This window comes from Anabrus simplex, chromosome 3 (genome assembly GCF_040414725.1).
Source record: "Anabrus simplex isolate iqAnaSimp1 chromosome 3, ASM4041472v1, whole genome shotgun sequence".
NCBI classification, from domain to species: domain Eukaryota; kingdom Metazoa; phylum Arthropoda; class Insecta; order Orthoptera; family Tettigoniidae; genus Anabrus; species Anabrus simplex.
In genome coordinates, this window is record NC_090267.1 from 343959349 (window position 1) to 343981303 (window position 21955).

Below are 21955 nucleotides of genomic sequence, written 5' to 3' on the forward strand. Positions count from 1 at the left end.
AGTATGAAAAATACATTGCAATTTTTGTAGGCTTTTCAATAGTTTGTAGGTATTTCTTAGCGTAACTAGGCTGTGTTTGTCAGTCTGAGTGGTCATCCTGTTTCCTTTTGAATGTGTTTATATGTGTATATTTCTTCTCTTTCTTGGCTATATACGTGCTCGCTATACAGGCACTCCCATGTGTTACTCAAGGGTTGGCTCGTCTGATCCGTAGAGAGTATTCCCTCTGCTGCTGTATATGGGCAACAGGGATGTCCTTTCTCCATAAGGTGGTTTCAACTTTTCGCCTCCAAGTTGCTTCTGGGCTTCCTCAGTATCTCCTTGGTTCTGCATTGGCAAGAGATTTCTGTATAGGATGATCTTCATCCCACTACTTGACATGCCCGCTTTTCTCCAGTTTCTCACCAATAGCAATGATTCTGAAACCTCCTTGCACATGCTCATTATGCACTTGGTGCAGTCAGTGTGAGTAACACCCACAGACCATAGCAACACGCGCATCTCTGTGGTGTGCATTTGCTGACCGTGCTTCTTTTGCCGTGTCCTGTATTCTGAGCTATACATGAAGGCATTTCTGACAACCATCTTGGAAACTTCCTGAAGCTTTATGGGCATCTGTCTGTTGCACAAGATAATCTGTCAGTGATTGCTATTTCATCCAGCTTAACATTGTGGTCAATTGCAGCATTGGTGGTAATGACATTGTCAAGATGATTGAACCTCTCAGTCATCTCAGTTAGGAAGACAGTGTTGTACAGACCAAACAACTTAGGCTCTGCAAAATTGCATAACACATTATATTCTGTCTGCTACGGCTAATCCGGAGTCTTCTTCCATCCTGCGATGTTCTCCATTGTTCTAAGGCTGTAAAACCTCTTCACGCATCTCACCTACCAGAATAATATCATCCCTGTTCAGCAAGATCCATAATAGTTGTTGTTAATGACAATGTTGAACGTAATCGGGCTCGGTACCGATCCCTGATATACACCAGCTTAACAGGGAAACTTTCAGGCACACTTGAACTAGCTTTCTCTTTGATAGAGGTACAAACATGCATGTCCTGAATTGGCCAGTTTAATTATGTTTATTATTTTTAGAATTGCTCTGAAAGCATTTATCCATTACTCAGTGTAGATTTTAATTTTTTTTTTTTTTTTTTAATTTTAGGTCTACAATTATTGGTGATTCTATCAGCCGAGTTTTAGAATTCTTGGGTCATGATGTACTTCGGATAAACCATGTGGGTGACTGGGGTACCCAGTTTGGTATGCTGATAGCTCATTTAAAGGACAAATTTCCTGACTATCTATCTGTGTCTCCTCCTATCGCAGACCTCCAAGCCTTTTACAAGGAATCTAAAAAGAGGTTTGATGAAGATCCTGAGTTCAAGAAGAGGGCATATGAATGTGTTGTAAAACTCCAGAAATTTGATCCAGACTATACTAAAGCCTGGAAGATGATTTGCGATGTGTCCCGACAAGGTGAGCTTTTTTAAAAAATTATCGTAATGGATAGTACCTGTACAAAGATCTTTAATTTTTCAAATAGATACTTCTTCATTGTTATTCTTTCTAACCTTTTCCAATTATAGTGAAACCTTGTTAAGACGTTTCTTGCAGGAGACAAGGAAAAAGAACGCGTTAAGCGAGAAAATGTACTAATGAATATACGAATAAAAACTATCCAACAGTGATATGGAAACACTAGATACGATTTTTTCCGACATGAGGGCATTTTATGTTGTGTATCCGCGGGTACAGTGAAAACTATAGGCCTATCTACCATTTCTAAAGATGAGAGGAAAGTATTAAAAGGTGTGAAAAACACGAGAGAACAAATATGAAAACCTTTTCTATTGGGGATTATAAAATAACAAGTACTGATACAGTGAAAGGTGTGAAAATCACCAGACAGCAAATATGAAAACATGTGCACCGGGGCCAACAAAAATATTGAAGTATTATTGTGGATCACACTCATTCGAAAACGAATGTTACTAGAAGCCTTTTATTTCAGAGCAGTGTGTTAGTTGAATTAAACATTATTTTCTGGTCACACTCTTAGACAACGAATTGGAGGTTACACATGCATATGCAATTGCGAGGAATGATTTGGGCCGCCATTCTGAATCAATCAAATCTTCATCCAACTTGAGTGATCGAGTTGAAACTCGAAGGTGCGAGTTTCAGCATTCGCGATCTCTCTATGCTTATGCCAGTCCCTCTTTCTGACAGATTTTAATTTTTTCTTCATTAAGTTATTAAGGAATTTCACATTTTCTGTATCCATAACTAGGCTATCACAAGACATATATGCACAATGCTAGTCAAGTTCACACGATTATGTACCTAATCCAGACATAGGCTACTGGATCACGCAACAAATATTAGCTACACTTCACTGTACCACTCAATACAAAATACATTTCTACCTTCTGAATGGAATGCAAAATACAAGCACAAACAGGTTCACTCTGCTATTCAGCAATCTCGCTGCTAACTGGCAGGCAAAACTGAACATTCCTGAGACTAACGGCTTGCTCCCCGAAAGTGTAACTTATCCTTTGAGGTTTGGGAAGTGCCTTTTCCCATAATCACGCATCTCTGGCGACGGCTCTTACTCGAGTTGGAAATCACGTTTCTTTCAGACGGATGACAAATACAGTAACATTTTCAGGTCTAGGAAAAATGTGATCATTCTAAGCTTTAATAGTGAAAATTTGTGACTAAGTTTTAATAGCGAAAATTTGTGACTTGATAAGTGAGGTACTGTATAATCTCGAATACCACCCGCCACCAAATAAGACCCCCACCCTTATTTTGAAAGAACAAAATTGAAAACAAAATTGAAATCAAAATCATTTACAGTCTTTACTAACACACATCAAATGATTAGAAAATGCAAATAAAAGTAAACAAACATTTCCAGAACGATATCCAACGAGTTCCTTTGCGATCTCTAATGCCTTTAGCTGACACATTTCGGTTGACACACCAGAGCCCAATTCCCGCCTTTCTGTCACATATTTATAAAGTTTTTTTCAATTTCTGGAAACTGTACACACAATCCACGAAAAGCTTTACAATCACTACTACATGTTAATAGCACATTTTTCTTCTTTCTCCAATTGCGAATACACGACACTTCAATATCGTATTTCCTACCAACGGCATGATTTCCAGTAATTTCGGCTTCCCGAACTACTTTCAGTTTCTCACTCGCAGTAAAAGATCGCAAATGCTTTGTGAATTTCATGTTGATACTTGGAGGACATGCGTAAGACTGACGCCAAGCGCGGAAGTAGCATATACTGAGAGCGGAGAGAGCATTGTTGCCAAGCCGCGCCGGCGGTGATGACCGATTCACGCGCATTCGAAAAGATAAATTTCCCCAAATTTTAAATAAGACCCGCACCCTATTTTGGAAGCGAGCTGTGGTATTGGTAGCGTGTTCAATGTGTTTGCTTTAAAATAGCGTAGTTTCTGTAGAAATACTAATCGTGTGTTTAATGAATGATGTATACAGTAGAAACGCGTGTATTCATTGTGTTGTGCTATGCGAAGCATTCTTCTTATACAGAATGCCACTTTTGATTCATTCGCAAATTTCCTGGCATCCTCCCTCCCCACAGGAGTACGGTACATAAATTAGTAAAGATGTCCCGCACTACGGGGTCCATTCTTAATAAGAAATCACGCAGGAGACGAACCATTTTAACAGAGGAAAAGCTTGACGAAATAGGAGCTCTCTTGGAAAGAACATCAACAAAATCCCTGTCACGTCTCACCGTACAAGCTAATATGCCATTATCTTCTGCCTACAAAGCAACAAAACTGTTAAAAGCAAAACCGTACAAACCCACACCTGCCCAATATTTAAGAGGTCCTGACAGTTTTGCTAGGGTTCAGTATTGTAATTGGTTGCTTCAGTCAGTTCACGATGGGTATGTTGACTCAGAACTTTTATTTTATAGTTATGAAGCATGGCTACACTTAAGTGGCTATGTAAATAGTCAAAACAATCGCTACTGGTGTGCAGAAAATCCCCACCAGCTGCATGTCCGTCCACTTCATGATGTAAAGGTAGAAGTTTGGTGCGTAATAAGTGCTCGCAGAATTATGGGGCCTATATTTTTCCGTGAAACAATAAATGCTGATCGATATATGGACCTCATTCTGTCCGTTCTTTCAAGAGCTGACGGAAGAAGAAAGGAGTAATGGTTACTTTATGCAAGATAATGCGACGGCACACACTGCTAATCGGTCTATGGAGGTAATACAGAAAGTTTTCGAAGATCGTATGGTTAATTATCTCCCTAGATCTCCTGATTTAAATCTCTGTGATTAATACTTGTGGGGGGATGCTGAAGGGGAAAGTGTATGTGAACAACCCTCACACAAGAGAAGAACTACAAGAGAACATTACACTAAGTTATTTCGAACATCACAAGGGCTGAGATTCACAGAGTGTCTGCAAACCTATTTACGAGGTGTCAGACGTGTTTGACAGCTGAGGGACAACATTTTGAACATCAAATGTAAGGTCAGGTAGGTTTTAGACGAATAGTTTCACTAGAAATGGATCTGTATACGTGTGAATTGCCGTGAGTAGTGAGGAGGAAAGGCGCGCGTTATACCGGCCAGCGACGGAGTGTCATTGCGCCAGCCATGCCATGCTCTGAGTGGTGCTGCGGAGCGAGCCAAAAAAAGACCTTGTATAAACCCATGTAGTTCTAGTCCTAATTCACATGTGTCTTGTGTGCATTCTGAAGTGAACTGTATACTTGTGACTTTGAACATACTCCAACCAAACTCACACTCCACATGCTTTGGTTGTGAACAATAGTTTCTTGTGGTATCTTTATTCCCATTTTTCCGTGACCTCGGTTGCCATCATGTTATTGAAAAGATAGTCATGCGGATTAAGGCATTATAAGATATGAACATTAAAACAAGAATAATAGTTAACACCACCTTTCCAATACTTATCTTTCCTTATATTTAGGAAATAAACATTACAACAGGCGTTGTAAGATGGGACATGTTTCGCGTAACAGTCATAAGCATCATCAGCCGAAATTAAATCTTAGCCTGAAGTTAGGTCAGGGCCCTGAACCTAGTGTCCTTAACATATATGGCACCCTAAGAATCAACATTATATTTAGAAAGTGAAAATAGGCTTAAAACTAGTGTGAAAAAAAACATAGAATGTTACAACATGGCTAAGAGGAAAAACACAATCGAGTTGAGACAGAGGATAAGAACAGAAAGTACATTACAGAGTTGGTAGTGAAATAATTAAAATCATTAGGATATCATTGTTACCAGTCAATCAATCAGAATGTTCAAACATAAAAACAAGAGTGAAAATATATAAGGGTGTTCATCATGGCTGAGTTAGAAAAAACACGTAATCGTGTTGCCGGAGGTTAAAAACATACGGTACAACACAGAGCTGGCAATGTAATAATCAAACTCATGGCTGCCAGTCAGTTAATAAGAATGTTCATACATAACAAAACATGATGGTTATATTCTTTTAAGTGAAGAAATAATTAAATCACACTCTTGTATAGATGCGTGATAACGGGCGAGAGAAATCATATATTGTGGCAGACATGGAGTAGTAACACTTCAAACAGGATTGATCACGCCTGAAGCCACTTCATTTTTGCTGGGAGTTCAAGACCAAAACGGAAAAAAATAAGATGCCAAGTGCGTGAACTGAAATCTGAAAATGGAAACAGGAAAAAGATGTACTCGTGCCTTGAAAATAGGGTGTTCAAAATAAGAGACTAAGATTGCTTACCTCTTATGTTGGATGAGCGTTGACCGGAGACATTAGCCGTTCAAGGGGGTCTGTTAAATTTATGCCCGTTGCTGCGTGTGTTGTATCTGTGTGCTTGCCTAGGCGGAGAGTAAGTTGGGACGGGAGGGGTAGGCGCAACAATGAGAGTGCTGGAAGCTGGCGGCGGAGTTGTATTATGGGGAGGGGGTAAGGTGGAATCTGTTATGACGACTGGAGGGGTATTTAAAGTTTTATAATTGAAGATTTTTGTGAAATTGTTATCATTTATATTAAGATTAGTGAGTAAATTGGGGACTTGTTCAATTAATGGGCTGTTGTTCTCAGGGACATCATTCAAATTATTATTATTATTATTATTAAAATGTTGATCCAAGAAAATGTATGCATTTTCCAATTCAGTCATTAAGCTGCTTTTATTTACATATTTTATAATTTGGAGATCCTGATCAATTGTAGAATAATTGTGGCCGTAATCCCTCATGTGGTTGCTCATGGAAGAGTACTTTTTATGCTTTAAGGCATTATAATGTTCCAAGTATCTAGTTCTAAAACTGCGGCCAGTTTGTCCGATATAAGAAAATTCAGATTTCCTTGGCGTCTTATTTTTTTCCGTTTTGGTCTTGAACTCCCAGCAAAAATGAAGCGACTTCAGGCGTGATCAATCCTGTTTGAAGTGTTACTACTCCATGTCTGTCACAATATATGATTTCTCTCGCCCGTTCTCACGTATCTATACAAGAGTGTGATTTAATTATCTCTTCACTTAAAAGAATATAACCATCATGTTTTGTTATGTATGAACATTCTTATTAACTGACTGGCAGCCATGAGTTTGATTATTACACTGCCAGCTCTGTGTTGCACCTTATGTTTTTAACCTCTGGCAACACGATTACGTGTTTTTTCTAACTCAGCCATGATGAACACACTTATATATTTTCACTCTTGTTTTTATGTTTGAACATTCTGATTGACTGACTGGTAACAATGATATCCTAATGATTTTAATTATTTCACTACCAGCTCTGTAATGTACTTTCTGTTCTTATCCTCTGTCTCCTTATGTTTTTAACCTCTGGCAACACGATTACGTGTTTTTTCTAACTCAGCCATGATGAACACACTTATATATTTTCACTCTTGTTTTTATGTTTGAACATTCTGATTGACTGACTGGTAACAATGATATCCTAATGATTTTAATTATTTCACTACCAGCTCTGTAATGTACTTTCTGTTCTTATCCTCTGTCTCCTTATGTTTTTAACCTCTGGCAACACGATTACGTGTTTTTTCTAACTCAGCCATGATGAACACTCTTATATATTTTCACTCTTGTTTTTATGTTTGAACATTCTGATTGACTGACTGGTAACAATGATATCCTAATGATTTTAATTATTTCACTACCAGCTCTGTAATGTACTTTCTGTTCTTATCCTCTGTCTCAACTCGATTGTGTTTTTTCTCTTAGCCATGTTGTAACATTCTATGTTTTTTTCACACTAGTTTTAAGCCTATTTTCATTTTCTAAATATAAATGTTGATTCTTAGGGTGCCATATATGTTAAGGACACTAGGTTCAGGGCCCTGACCTAACCTTAGGCTAAGATTTAATTTTGGTTGATGATGCTTACGACTGTTAAGCGAAACATGTCCCATTTTACAACGCCTGTTGTAATGTTTATTTCCTAAATATAAGGAAAGATAAGTATTGGAAAGGTGGTGTTAACTATTATTCTTGTTTTAATGTTCATAGCTGATGTCCAATACAGTCTACAATGAGATTTATTACTTGTAATTATAAGATATGTCGTAGAAAGTGCAGGATTCTAGATCTGATGGCTGCAATTTTTGTGGTAAAAAAAAACTGTGTGTGAAAAAATTCTGATGGCACTGATTATTGTTAGAGGTGTGAAATTATGGCAGTATTTTTTCTATTTATAGCAAAAATAATATTTTAAAAGGTACTTTATAGCATGAATTATTTGAAGAAATAGCATTTATTAGCTATAACCTGTTTTTCTATTTTACTACACCTGTTTGGGATGCGTAAATGAAATTGGAATATTAGGCCTTTATAAATGGACATACGTAACATAATCAATTACAATGTTCAGTTCAATTACCAGACCTGTAATAGTTCCAATAATGTCGTCAAAAAGGAAAACCAAAACTGACAAAAATAATGACATTGCAAAAAAAAAAAAATTTTTACAGTGACAGATGCTTGGAATTTTGCACATAGATTTTAATCAAAGGATAACATTGCACAAGTTTCAACTGTTTCTTCTTTCCACCCCTGTGAAATGGTAATGGGATTTTTTGTTCCAATCTATATCTAGCTTCAGGTAGTTCAAACTATTATTTTTAGATCACTCTGGAGGTCATTCACAGCGTGTAGATAGTTGTAGGCAGGTTCCGTCGATGGCAGCCATGATCTTGGCTGCAAGTTTTGAGTAAAATATGTACCATTTGATAGGTATTATCGAAATAGAGTATATAGTCAATATAGGTTTGAAATGTTTGAACCTCTGGGGAGTAGGTGTGCTTAGATGTAGTTCCAGTATCACGGAACTCACCTCACAATGCTGTGGTGCCATAACACTTGAAACACTCACTATAAGACTTCTGATGCTTGGCATTGCTGACCTTAAACTTTAGTGGATTCTGACAATCTAATCTATCCCCTCAGATGCAGTTTTTATAACTTTGAAGCTACTTATTATCCATATGTTGCAATATTTTGTGGGAAGGACCACAAGTAGGCTTATAGTGGTGTCTCAACGGTGCACTAGCTGCCAGCGTCTTGGAAGGTGCAGCAATCCAACTGATGAGCCCACTGCTACACAGTTTTTCGTTCTTCTTTGCACTGCAATTTTCTCAAATCTTCTTATTTGCCTTTTTCTTCTTCGGTATATATGTAGAAGTCACTGAGATGAATCAAGCACCACCTCATAGGACCTGCTGCCACACTGTAGTCAAGAACTATACTAATTGTTAGATGCACGGCATGGCGATTTTACTGCCTGAAGATGACGTCACTATGGCGTCACTCATATACCGCATGTCATACGGAAGTCAGACTCTTGTTGCTAGGTACATTGTTTTTATTTTTTACATTGAAGTATTGTATACTGTCATTATACGATTTATCTGGAAGCTATTTTGATTTTATTACTTCTTGAAAATTGCTTGGATTTCACCGAAAATACTGTTTATTGCTGTAATCTTTGCTTATAGCAGTAATTTGTAATAATGGAACTGGCCTTAATTGGTTGCATTTGGAATGCAATGTAGAGAAAAGTGAAAAAAAAGATGCAAAAATCATGCAAGAAAATATACTTTTCCATATCACAAATCCCGATAAAGACAGGAAAATTGGAGAGAGATAAGATCACAAATACAGAAAGCATGACTGCATAAAGAACAAAATATCTCCAGAAGTTTTGATATAAAGGCCAAGCCTGGCATTCCCCCAGTGCACCGTCACTGCATTGTCCTACATAGGAGGCTTGTTGTGGTGTCTCAACAGTACACTATCTGCCAGCGTCTAGGAAAGGATTCAGTAATCCAACTGATGAGCCCACTGCTACACGGGGGCAAAAATCTGGTTATTTCACTATTGAAAAGGCCTAGAGCTTGAACGATTTTTAACAAAATATTTCTTCGACAACATTTGAGGGTACTGCACGATAGAAACAAGAGATTTGTTGTGCTCACGGCCACATGATAATAAGGCCGCTGAACCTGGGCCAAGTAGTGAGACGGATTGTGTGCGCAAAAGGAATACACGTAATTTCTGAAAAATGAGCAACAATTCAGTTTTACTACAGGATACAAGATAGATTAGTAATGTAAATCCTTAATTGGATACTGACTGTGTGTAGTTTTGGAACGATCTTTTAAAATATCCAACATCATCCTTTTTTTTTTTTTTTTTTGCTAGGGGCTTTACGTCGCACCGACACAGATAGGTCTTATGGCCACGATGGGATAGGAAAGGCCTAGGAGTTGGAAGGAAGCGGCCGTGGCCTTAATTAAGGTACAGCCCCAGCATTTGCCTGGTGTGAAAATGGGAAACCACGGAAAACCATTTTCAGGGCTGCCGATAGTGGGATTCGAACCTACTATCTCCCGGATGCAAGCTCACAGCCGCGCGCCTCTACGCGCACGGCCAACTCGCCCGGTATTATTATTATTAGCATTAGCACTACTACTATTATTATTATTATTATCATTATCTTGTTTGTACATCTTAAGACAGAACTTCTGTATATGTGAGTGTTGCAAGATTACGACTTCAGTTTTTCAAATTTTCTACGTTTACATATTTAATTTCTGGAAGCGAGCAAGTTGGCCGTGCGGTTAGGGCGCGCAGTTATGAGCTTGCATTCGGGTGATAGTGGGTTCGAACCCCACTCTCAGCAGATGAAGAAGATGGTTTTCCGTTGTTTCCCATTTTCACACCAGGGAAATGTACCTTAATTAAGGCCACAGATGCTTCTTTCCCTCTCCTAGCCATTTCCTGTCCCATCGTCGCCTTAAGACGTATCTGTATCAGTGCGACATAAAACAAATTGTAAAAAAATAAAGTAAATAAATAATAAAAACAAATTTTGCAATTTACTTCAAAGCAGTAGTGGGAAATTATTACTTTTATCTCCTGTTTCTTATGTATGTATGTATGTATGTTCAGTCTTCAGCCTGAAGGCTGGTTGGATTCTCAACAGCTGTTTCTTATATCTTGCATAATTTATAAATCAGAACATTTGACCGTTATTCTCCATGAATAAAGTGTGTGTGAATTACAGAAATAAGCATAGTATTTTATTTCCTAGTTTTTTATTGGTTCATAAGTGATTGTAAATAGTGATTTGGTTATAATATTTGGAAGTAAACCAACTTCACCACTCTCTTGTAATACTACCTCATAATGGGTGTCCATCAAGATAATCCCTTTACCATAGCAAGATAGTAAATTCTGTTTATTTCCATAAAATCATTATCCTCAGTATGTAAAGGACAGCATTGAAGAATAATTATAACAATGATGATGTTCTTTTCCTAGATTCTCATTTTTTGTATTGTTTTTCACACTTTTTCTATAATTTATTAATAATGACAAGTCCAAAGTAATGGGACATCTTAGTTACTGTTTTAACTTTCTGGTAAAGTGCAAGTTAGGGTAGTTCATGTTCTAATTATCTTGTACCTACTTTAAATTTCAGAATTTCAGAAGGTATATGACAGGCTTGGAATAAATGTTATTGAGAGAGGAGAGTCCTTCTATCAAACTAGAATGGAAAGTCTTGTAAAAGAACTGGACCTCAGAGGTAAGTGTTATGGTCATAACATGCTTTAAGATAAATTTAGTGTTGGTATTTACTTCACATGTGACCTCATGAAACTAAGGCTTTAGTTTTATTATAATATATTGAGCCAAGTGCTTTGTCTTCATTAATACATACAATAAACTCATGAGCAATTGAATTAGAGATACTTGGCTAGTAGTATACAACGTCCCTTTTCGCCATGATTATAGCAGCAGTGCGGCGTGGCATAGACTCCACAGGACACTGGTAGCATCAGATAGCCGTAGTATTCTACAATCGCTTCACAGTCTTGCATAATCGGCAAAGATCGATCTGAGCCAGGTCCAGTGCACGCACATCCCTTTTGACAGTATCTCTGATGAACTCACTCAGATTGAGGTTGGGGCTCCAGGTCTCCTTGGGGACCAGGCAAAAGTCTTCAAATCCATCGAGTGTTCGTCGAACCAGGACAGGACAAACATACAATCACAAGAAGAAGAAGAAAAAAAATAAGGACAATCTCCACATCTTTAAATAGATAGCCTCTTCTCCCTTCATTAGTCTCATTGAGCGAGTTGGCCGTGCTGTTAGAGGCATGCAGCCGTGAGCTTGCATTCGGGAGATAGTGGGTTTGAAGCCCACTGTCAGCAGCCCTGAGGATGGTTTTCCATGATTTCCCATTTTCACACCAGGTAAATGCTGGGGCTGCACCTTAACTAAAGCCACGGCCGCTTCCTTCCCACTCCTAGCCCTTTCCTATCCTATTGTCGCCATAAGAGCTATCTGTGTCGGTGCGACACAAAGCCAATTGTATATTTTAAAAAAATCTTCATTGTCCCCTGTTTCTGTTACTACCTCTTCTCGCACTGATCTGTGATTGGGTTTGTCCTATTACGTGTTCCTTTCTTGTTCCTCTCCCTCTCTTTCTCTCTCTCTCTCATATATATGACTCAATTGCTCATGAGTACATAATATTTTTGCCTGTTCTTCTGTGTTTTAGACTGTCATATTGCTGCTGAGAACTGTTCTTTTCTGAAATCTTCAACATATTACTTTTGTGCGCTGTATTCATGCATCATGCTGTCTTTGTAAGATTACTGCAGTAAACTACTGGTTATTCAGGCTAATGAAGAGGAAAACCTCTACAAGAAATCAAAAAACATATAATCCAATTCAATAAAAAATTTCTTGACAACATAATAGGGTATCTTAAAACATACCAAGAAAGAGTCTATGTTAAGAAATATTGTGTAATGTTTGTTTGCAAGAAGAGTTTAAATTCTTCTTCACATCACTATGCATTTTCCGTATCAAAATGTCTTCTTTTATGTTAGTGGTTTAACATTGCACTATCTGGCTCTTTGGCTGGGTAGTCAGCATAGTGACTTTCAGTTCAGAGGGGCCTGGATTTGGTTTCCTGGCCAGGCGGGTGATATTAGCTGTGTCTTGTTAATTCCTCTAGCTCGAGGGTTGGTTGTTGGTGTTCATGTTAATACACATCTTCCTGTACACTTGACAACAAAAAAGCATACTGAAAAATCTTAAGTCAAACTGTGCAGTGACGAGCATTGTCACGTGCACTTTTGTTGTTCCTACTTCGATACTCAGGGTGGGTACGGACTTCAGTTCAGGGGGAAGGTGGCTGGTTCAAATCCGCTTGAGAAATTTTTTCTTTCTCCATTGGTAACAAAAGTAGACAATCCAGTGAGATTTTAGGATGCCCTCACCACAACTGTGGCACACCAAAGACATCATATCCACGAGTAGGTTGTTGCTCTCATTCAGCAATGAAATCTAACCACAACAGAGGCTAGACAACGCTACGGCAACCTGTAGTGTGTGGTTACGCGTTGAATAAGATGTTTTTAAAAATCGGGAGATCTAAGCTGACGTGCTGTCTTGGGTTTATGTCATACTATTTCGAACCGGGAACAGAACGATCACTTGATACCTGAAGTCATTCAAGCACATTTACAACCACTGTGCAGCTACACCATGGCACGCGTTTTCCCGGCAGCTCAAGAACGGCTTTGAGAATCCCGAATGCGACAGGTTCACAGTTGTGGCGAGCCACTAACAAACAAAACCTCACTCATGAGCAGAGAATGTACCACGGCCTTCGTCAAGGACAGTGAACTACGTGGTTGGTCGAATGTTATATTCCTCGATGAGAGCATGTTTTCCTCCTCAGCGAATGATGGGACAGTATGCATGTTTTACCCTTTCGGCACCTGACACCATCCAGCATATGTTGCCAAGTATCGGCACTCTGGCTGTGTATCTGGTGTGTGTTGGGGTTTGATGAGCTCTCACAGGATAGGAATGTTGCATAAAATCAAGCACATTTCACTGCCAGGCAATATGTGAACATTTTGGAGATTATTGTGGTCCCTTCAGTGCGGGTACTTCATCCCCGCTGCGCCAGCATTATACAATTTCAGCAGGACCTGTTTCTAATCTGCAAGTCCCAATTTGTTCAGGAATGGTTTGCAAGGCAATGGTGGAGACCTGGCCTGATCCCGAGCCTCTCCTGGATGTTATTAGTATAGGCCAGTATCAGGCGAGTTGGCCATGTGGTTAGGTGCGCGCGGCTGTAAGTTTGCATCCGAGAAATAGTGGGTTCGAATCCCACTGCCGGCTGCCCTGAAGATGATTTTCCGTGGTTTCCCATTTTCACACCAGGCAAATGCTGGGGCTGTACCTTAATTAAGGCCACGGCAACTTCCTTCCAACTCGTAGGACTTTCCTATCCCATCATCGCCATAAGACCTATCTGTGTCCGTACAACGTAAAGCCACTAGCAAAAAAAAAGGTATAGACTGGGACGAGGTGGCAGGTGACAACAATACATACTGTTCTGACGTAATTGATTCCTTGGCCATATGTATGGAATGGAAGAGGTCATACACAACGGTGGTGCAAGGTCCTCTTACTGAGAGGACTGCTCAACAGATGTTTTCAGGGCCACAGTTCACTGTCAGTATTGACATGATAAAATGAAGGAAGTAACGTGCCTCACTGTGTACAATAAGTGTACTCCGCTGGGGGTGAGGCAGGTGGAAGGTACTGCAAGCACCACCCTGCTGTTATTAGCAGCTAAGAGGGAAATAACCAATTTTTAAAAAAATAATAAGGGACAAATGACACCGATGACATAGACTGTGACTGGCTTAAAAAAGAACACACATTTAAACACTAGTTTAATTAATTTAATAAATAGCAAGTTCGATAGCTGCAGTCGCTTAAGTACGTCCAGTATCCAGTAATCGGGAGATAGTGGGTTCGAATCCCACTCTCGGCAGCCCTGAAGGTGGTTTTCCATGGTTTCCCATTTTCACACCAGGCAAATGCTGGGGCTATACCTTAATTAAGGCCACGGCCGCTTCCTTCCCACTCCTAGGCCTTTCCCATTCCATCGTCGCCATAAGACATATGTGTCGGTACGACGTAAAGCAAATAGCAAAAAATTGAATAAATAAATTATAAAAAAATACTTTAATTTGAATACCAACCCAGAGATAATCTTAGTTTCTCTTTCCTCACATAAAATATTTTAATAAATAAAACTGGAGAAAATAATTTTAAAACAACCCAGAGGTATAAATAGTCTGTTACTCGTAACCAACGTAGAATATTATATACATCTTCATTATAGACCATTATGCCTTTCAGCATTCAGTTTGCAAGCTTCTGTGAATTTACTAAACACTACCACAATCCTTTATTTGTAACTAGCTCTGTGGCCTCATTTAGTTCTATACTGCTTACATTTAAATCATTAGAAACCAAGTCTAACTATCCTCATCTTGGTCTCCCTCTACTTCTCTTACCCTCCATGACCAAGTCCATTATTCTCCTCGGTAACCTATCCTCCTCCATTCCCCTCACATGACTCCATCGAAGCTAGTTTATGCAAACAGCTTCATCAATCAAGTTCATTTTTAACTTAGCCTGTATCTTCTCATTCTGAGTATCCTCTTGCAATTGTCCCACCTGTTTGTACCAGTAATCATTCTTGCTGTGTTCATGTTCTTGCATCTAACTGATGAATCAGATATTCTAAGTCTACCCAGCTTTCATTCCCATAAAGCAGAGTTGGTGTGAAAACAAACTAGTGTAAAGATAGTTTCATCTGGGAGCTGTCTTCCTTCTTACAGAATACTGTTGATTGCAACTGTGCACTTGCTGCATTAGCATTGCTGCACTTTGATTCAATGTCACAATACTACCATCCTGGGAGAATACACATCAAAATACTTGAAATTATCTGCCTGTTCCAGCTTTGTATTCCCAACCTGACTGAATTCTCTTAGGTTTCTTACCTGCTGACATCACTTTAGTCTTGGAAAGGGTAATTTTCATATCATACTCATTGCACCTATTTTCAAGTTCCAAGATATTAGAGTGCAGGCTTTCAGCACAATCTACCATTAAGACCAAGCCGTCGGCATTTGCCAAACTGCTTCCTCTATTTCCGCCTAACTGAATCCCTTCCCTGCCACCTTATACCATTCAGTAGACGAGTGCTTATAAATCCCAGTAAAGCAGATAGCCGAGCCGTAGGTGCAACCATATCGGCACCTATCGGATGGTTATCTGTTGAGAGAGCAGACTAACGAATGGTTCATTGAAAGGGGGGTAGCAGCCTTTCAGAAATTGCAAGGGCAGCAGTCTAGGTGATTGACTGATATGGCCTTGTAATAGTACTTAACATGGCTTAGCTATGTTGATACTGCTATAGCCATAACTAACTCCCGAGGACATGGAGCTCTCTCTCTATGAATAATGTGCTGATGATGGATTCTTTGTGGGTAAAATATTCTGGAGGTAATACAGTCCTTCATTCGAATCTCCGGGTGAGGACTAGACGAGAGGTGGCCATCATCAGGAAGATGGATACTGACATCCTGAATCAGTGTGGTAGTTAGAGAATCTGAAAACTGAAATGGATAGGCTGAAGTTAGGTGTAGTTTGTATAAGTGAGGTACGTTGGCTGGAAGAGCAGAATTTGTGGTCAGGCAACTACAGAATTATTAACACAAAATCAAACAGGGGAAATGTAGGAGTTGGTTTAATAATGAATAAGAAGATAGGGCAGTGGGTAAGCTACCACGAGCATAGTGAAAGGATTAGTGTTGTCAAGATAGACACCAAGCCCATGCCCACCACAGTAGTGCAGGTCTGTATGCCTACTAGTTCAGTGGATGAAGAAATCGAAAGAATATATGAAGAGATGGAAAATTTAATTCATTATGTAAAAGATGACGAGAATCTAATTGTGATGGGAGACTGGAATGCAGTGGTAGGCCATGGAAGAGAAGGTAAAACAATAGGAGAATTTGGATTGGGACAAAGGAATGGAAGAGGAAGTTGGCTGGATGAATTCTATACCAATCATAATTTAGTCCTTGCTAATACTTCATTCAAACACGACAAAGGATGGCTGTATACATGGACAAGACATGGAGACACTAGAAGGATTCAAATAGACTCCATTATGATTAGGCAGAGATTCAGAAACCAGGTGTTGGATTACAAGATATTCACAGGAGCTGATGTGCACCCTGACTATAACTTGTTGGTCATGAAATGCCATCTGAAGTTGAAGAAATTGAAGAAAAGAAGGAATGCAAGGAGATGGTATCTATACAAGTTGAAAGAAAAGAATATGAGGGATTGTTTCAAGGAATGTGTGGCACAAGGACATACCCCTTGTAGGTGGGGCACGCAGATGAAGAATACACCCAGAGTATTCCTTGAGGTGACTAAAAGGGGCGATCAAGGGATGATGGAATTAGAACCATGAAACTGCTTGTGATTAGTATCATAATATGAGGAACACCATGGTTCAACATTACTTGCGATTAGTCCCACCATGTGAGGAACACCATAGGTAGAGTTAGTGGTTTATAGCATTTAAAAATCAGAGATTTAGCATTTTGATTTTCCAAGTTAGCGTTTTGTAGCATGTATACTTCTCAAATTTAGCGTTTTGTAGCAAATTGGTTAAAAATAGGCATTCTTGTGAAAGTGCAACCACAAGAGTTGGGAGTAAAATCATACTATTTAATCACACATTGATCGTCATGCAGTTTGAACACACTGTGGCAAATAAGACAAACATCAACATAAGACTGCAAGACATAAGACACACGAATATGCATATTTACAAACACAATTTCAAAGTGAAAAATACTATTCTGAACGTATTCATTTATAACAGTACAACAGACCTACAAGGAAGAGGAATTTCAATTACGATTGAAGTACAACATGCCAATTGTTTGAATGGTGCCCTCCTTCATTCAAGACTGCCTAACAGTTACAATCATGTTGTACTTGCTAAAAATCCTCTCTACATCGACATTGTGCGTAGGGGCCCAAATGCACTGCAGTGCTGCCGAGGCAAAGGAAGGAAACTTTAACCCTAGTGCCATCAACATTTGAAAAGTGTCAGTGTCTGTCTTTTTCATTTTAATGTTCTGCAGCATCTGTTGGTGATATGCCTCGCAGCCCTCGACAACTTATCAACAGGAACATTTCTAAAAAATGGCAACTTATGTTACAAGTGATGAAAATCATTTTTGTCCGTATTGAAAGTTTCATAAAATGTATATAGGAAAATATGTAATATTTATTTCCACCTATTCAATACAATACAAGATGTTGGCATTTAAGTTAAAACATTTTTCAAATGTGAGACATGTTTCGCCTCTTACTATGAGGCATCTTCAGTCACTAATCAAAACCTTATTATTTTTGTCAGACAGCATTTCCAAACATTTTACAGTTATTATAAAAATGTTCATGAAATAACTAAAAATCTAATATAATGATAAACTCATGTGTAGTTCACTTGATGAATAGGATGTCATTAGATGGTACAGTAGTACAGATGATGGGTTGAAGCCTTAGTCAATATTAGATTTTAAATACATAGTGGAAGGCATATAGATAGATAGATAGATAGATAGATGGATAATGCCTTTATTGGTGGCGAAGTTAGGGCTCAAGGCCCTCTCTTACACTTAACCACTAGATGAGTATGTACATAACTTATAATTTCGAATACAAATAAAACAAATAATACTAATAGCAATAATAATAATAATAATAATAATAATAATAATAATGAAAGAATCCTTAATTTTAAAATACACAAAATAACGTACACTTAAATTATGTAACTGCAGTAATCCATTCATTCATCCCATTCATTCCTTCATTCACTCAACAATTATCCAGCAAGTCAGCGGGATCTACCCAGCAAATGCTCCCGGCAAGCCACTTTAAACTTGCGATGAGAAGGATTTTCTCTAATGTTCGCAGGTAGCGAATTCCATGACCTAGACACAGAGATTATGAAGGAGCGGTTGTACACAGCAGTGCGGTTTATAGGTATGGCAAGAGAGGAACCAGATCTTGTATTGTGTTCATGATAGGACGAGAGGTAAGAAAAAGATGAAGACAGATAGTCGGGAGTATTAGTGGAAAGAACTTTGTGCAGAAGCGATAGCATGTGAAGTTCACGGCGCTGGTGCACTCGAAGCCACGACAGCTCCTTATAATAAGGTGATATATGAGCATCATATCGCAGATTAAAGATATATCTTATGCAGCTGTTCAGGCTCCGGTCCAGTTTCTTGTTACTGTCCCAGGTTATTCCAGTCAACACAGTGTCACAGTAGTCAAATATAGGTAGTATAAGAGAGCGAATTATTTGTACTTTAAGTCGAACAGAGAATATATTAGCGAACCGTTTCAGGGGATATAAGCTTTTATGTACTTTATTGCATGTGCTTATCACCTGTTGAGTCCAGTTTAGAGTCTCAGTCATTATAATTCCTAAGTTGGTCACTGAAGTAGAGTAGGGTATGATTTTATTGTTTAAAATTATTGGGGGGATGTTCTGTTGCTTGAGGGAATAAAGGTTTTTACTGGTACCGATAATAATAACTTGAGTCTTAATTGGATTCATTAATAAACTGTTTTTATTTGCATAGTCACTAAGATGTTGAAGGTCAGAATTTATTTTAGTAATTGCAGTATCAATATCACTCGGTTTTGAATGATAGTAAATCTGTATATCATCCGCGTACACTTGCAATTTGCAGAATTTAAGAGCTTTTGATATATCATTAATTTGGATGATAAATAGCAGTGGTTCGAGAACCGACCCCTGAGGGACGCCGAGGGTCTTCCTTTGCCATCCTGAACTCAAATTTCCAACTGTTACACGTTGCCGGCGATTTTCAAGATAAGATAAAAAGAAACGAAGTGATACACTGTTAAAATTTAGCTCTCGAAGTTTCTGCAGTAGTAACTGAGGATTAACAGTGTCGAAGGCACTACTGAGATCTAATAATGTCAATACAGTCATGTCCCGTTGGTCCATTGCACGTCTGATATCATCTGTCACTCGTAGTAAAGCTGTCGCAGTGCTATGTCCTTTCCTGAAGCTGGATTGAAAGGGATTCAAGAGGGAATGCTTGGTAAGGTATTCAGTAACTTGTGTATGAACTAGACGTTCAAGCACCTTGGATAAGGGTGGTAGAATGGATACTGGACGATAATCTGAAGGAGAATCCAACTTGGAGCTCTTCGGGATGGGTCTAATTAGTGCATCTTTCCAAACATCTGGGAAAACTCCGTTTGTCAGGCAGTAGTTAAATATATGAGTTAGTATTGGCAGAACAGCTCCTAAGATATCCTTAATAAGCGATATAGGAATGTCATCATTACCTGTGGCATTAGATGTTATAGCGTATATCACACGTTTAACTTCATTCGAGCTGACATTTCTAAAAGAGAATTTCTCATACACAGGCTGCTCTTGTAACAAGGGTAGTGAATTTTCTGGGAAGGAGGTAGAGGCTATTCTTGGCCGTGCGAAATGATCATTTAAAACATCTAGCGATATGCTTGGCACATGTTGCTCTACGGCTTTACCTATACCTAACATGCGTAATTTATTCCATTTTTGTCTCGGGCTGTTATTGTTCATCAGTTCCTGAAAGTATTTATATTTAGCATTCCTAATTAACTGTTTGGTTCTGTTTCTCAGAATCTTGTATTGCTGGAAATCATCTGTGTCATGCGTCTGTCTGTATTGTCTGTAGAGTTTGTCACGACTGGCCATAGCAGATCTTATCTCGGCCGTTAGCCAAGCGGAAGAATGGCTGGTGATTCTTACCTGTTTCTTTGGTGCGTGCTTGTCAAATATTTCCAGTACCAGTGAATTGAATTTGTTTACTTTAGAGTTAATGTTCTGAAAATTACGTATACTATCCCAAGGCAAGTTATATGCATCGTAGCGTAGTTTATTCCGGTCCATATGTCGTAAGTCCCGTATTGTAATGTAGCGTGGTTTGTACTTAGGTATTCGAGTAGAATAACACACGTACAGTAGGTCATGTGAAGAGATGCCAGGAGCAGGGATCAGTCCGTGCTTAATTACTTTTTGAGGTTGATTTGTCACAAGAAGATCAATTAAGGTATGACTTGTGCGGTCAGAGTAATGAACATGATTAGTAGCGTTGAGGGGTAAAATTGTCATGTTTGTAGCGATAAATAAATTCAGTAGATTGTTCGCGTCACTAGTCTGCTTCAAAAAGTCAGTGTTAAAGTTGCCCATGATTATAATGTCATCGTATGCCGAGATAAGATTTGCTAATGCCTCTTCAAAATCATCAGTCTGTCTTATTTTAGGCGGCTTGTATACAATCCCTATCAATATCTTTTTATGGCAGTCTAATTCTACAAACATAAATTCCGGTCGCAGTGTAAGTCGTGGGTCAGAAGTGGAAATTATCTTACATTTCAGGTCATTTCTGTAATAAAGTAGAAGTCCACCGCCTATTTTGTCAATGCGGTCATGACGTAATATTGAGTATCTGTCAAGGTTAGCTGTCGATGACGGCATGTCTGTACGCATCCAGCTTTCACTGATTCCAATAATATGTACATTGTTCACTTCAAAAATAGCCTGAATCTCTTCTATATGAGCTAATAATGACTGGCCATTTAGATGACAACAACGTAACGATCGCGGGTGGCTACTGAGATGCTCTTGCAACACAAGTCCTGTTGAAGGTGGTAGGGACAAAAGAGAAGGGTAGGGTGAGGGCTGTGGAGAGGAATGCAGGTCAATGGTATTACCGTTATACTGGTCAACAATCATATGAAAGTAAGCAGTATGAAAAACAAAAGTTAAGTAAGATGTAAAATAAGCTTACCCCAGCAACCTGGTGAGTAGATTCACTGACTTTCACAAGCACACACATACACACACACAAATATAAATTAATTATCAGTACTACACACATAATATCTTTCTCTTAATTTCACGAGTTCATCCTACTCCCTGCAATGTTTTTTAACTGTGCCATCGTGGATATTTGAGATTTGGTTCCATCTTTTCTTAATACACAAATGCGTCCATCTTGAGTCCAGCATTTCTGCAGTCCCCATAAATCCCTTGCCTGATTAAGTATATGTTTTCTCGCACTTGTGAGGGACTCAGTTAGCATGAGCCCACTGCCCTTCAAAGCTCGCTTTGCACGCCACACTCGATCACGATCATGGTATCGTAGGAACTTTATAATGATAGGCCGATTTCCCTGTGAGACCACTTCAGCAGACGTTCTATTTCGGCGGCCTAGCCTGTGGCAGCGATCCACATCAAGAATTGAAAGTTCAACCAAAAGTTTATTTTTCAGTGTCCAGCATTTTAATGTAGACGTCCTCGGACGGCTGTTCCGGCACACCATGCAATAATAGGCAGTTCCGGCGACTGTACTGTTCGGCCTCGTCCAACGCGTCGTTTTGTT

At 39.0% G+C, this 21955-nt stretch overlaps 1 protein-coding gene across 1 annotated transcript in view; it reads left to right on the forward strand.

The window, feature by feature from the left end:
* Nucleotides 1–21955, forward strand: part of ArgRS (arginine--tRNA ligase-like protein) — a 129872-nt gene that overhangs the window by 58824 nt on the left and 49093 nt on the right. Inside the window, exons 5-6 of the mRNA XM_067143223.2 lie at nucleotides 1171–1484; nucleotides 11043–11147. Coding sequence (XP_066999324.2) covers nucleotides 1171–1484; nucleotides 11043–11147 — 419 coding nt within the window. The remainder of the gene's footprint in view (nucleotides 1–1170; nucleotides 1485–11042; nucleotides 11148–21955) is intronic.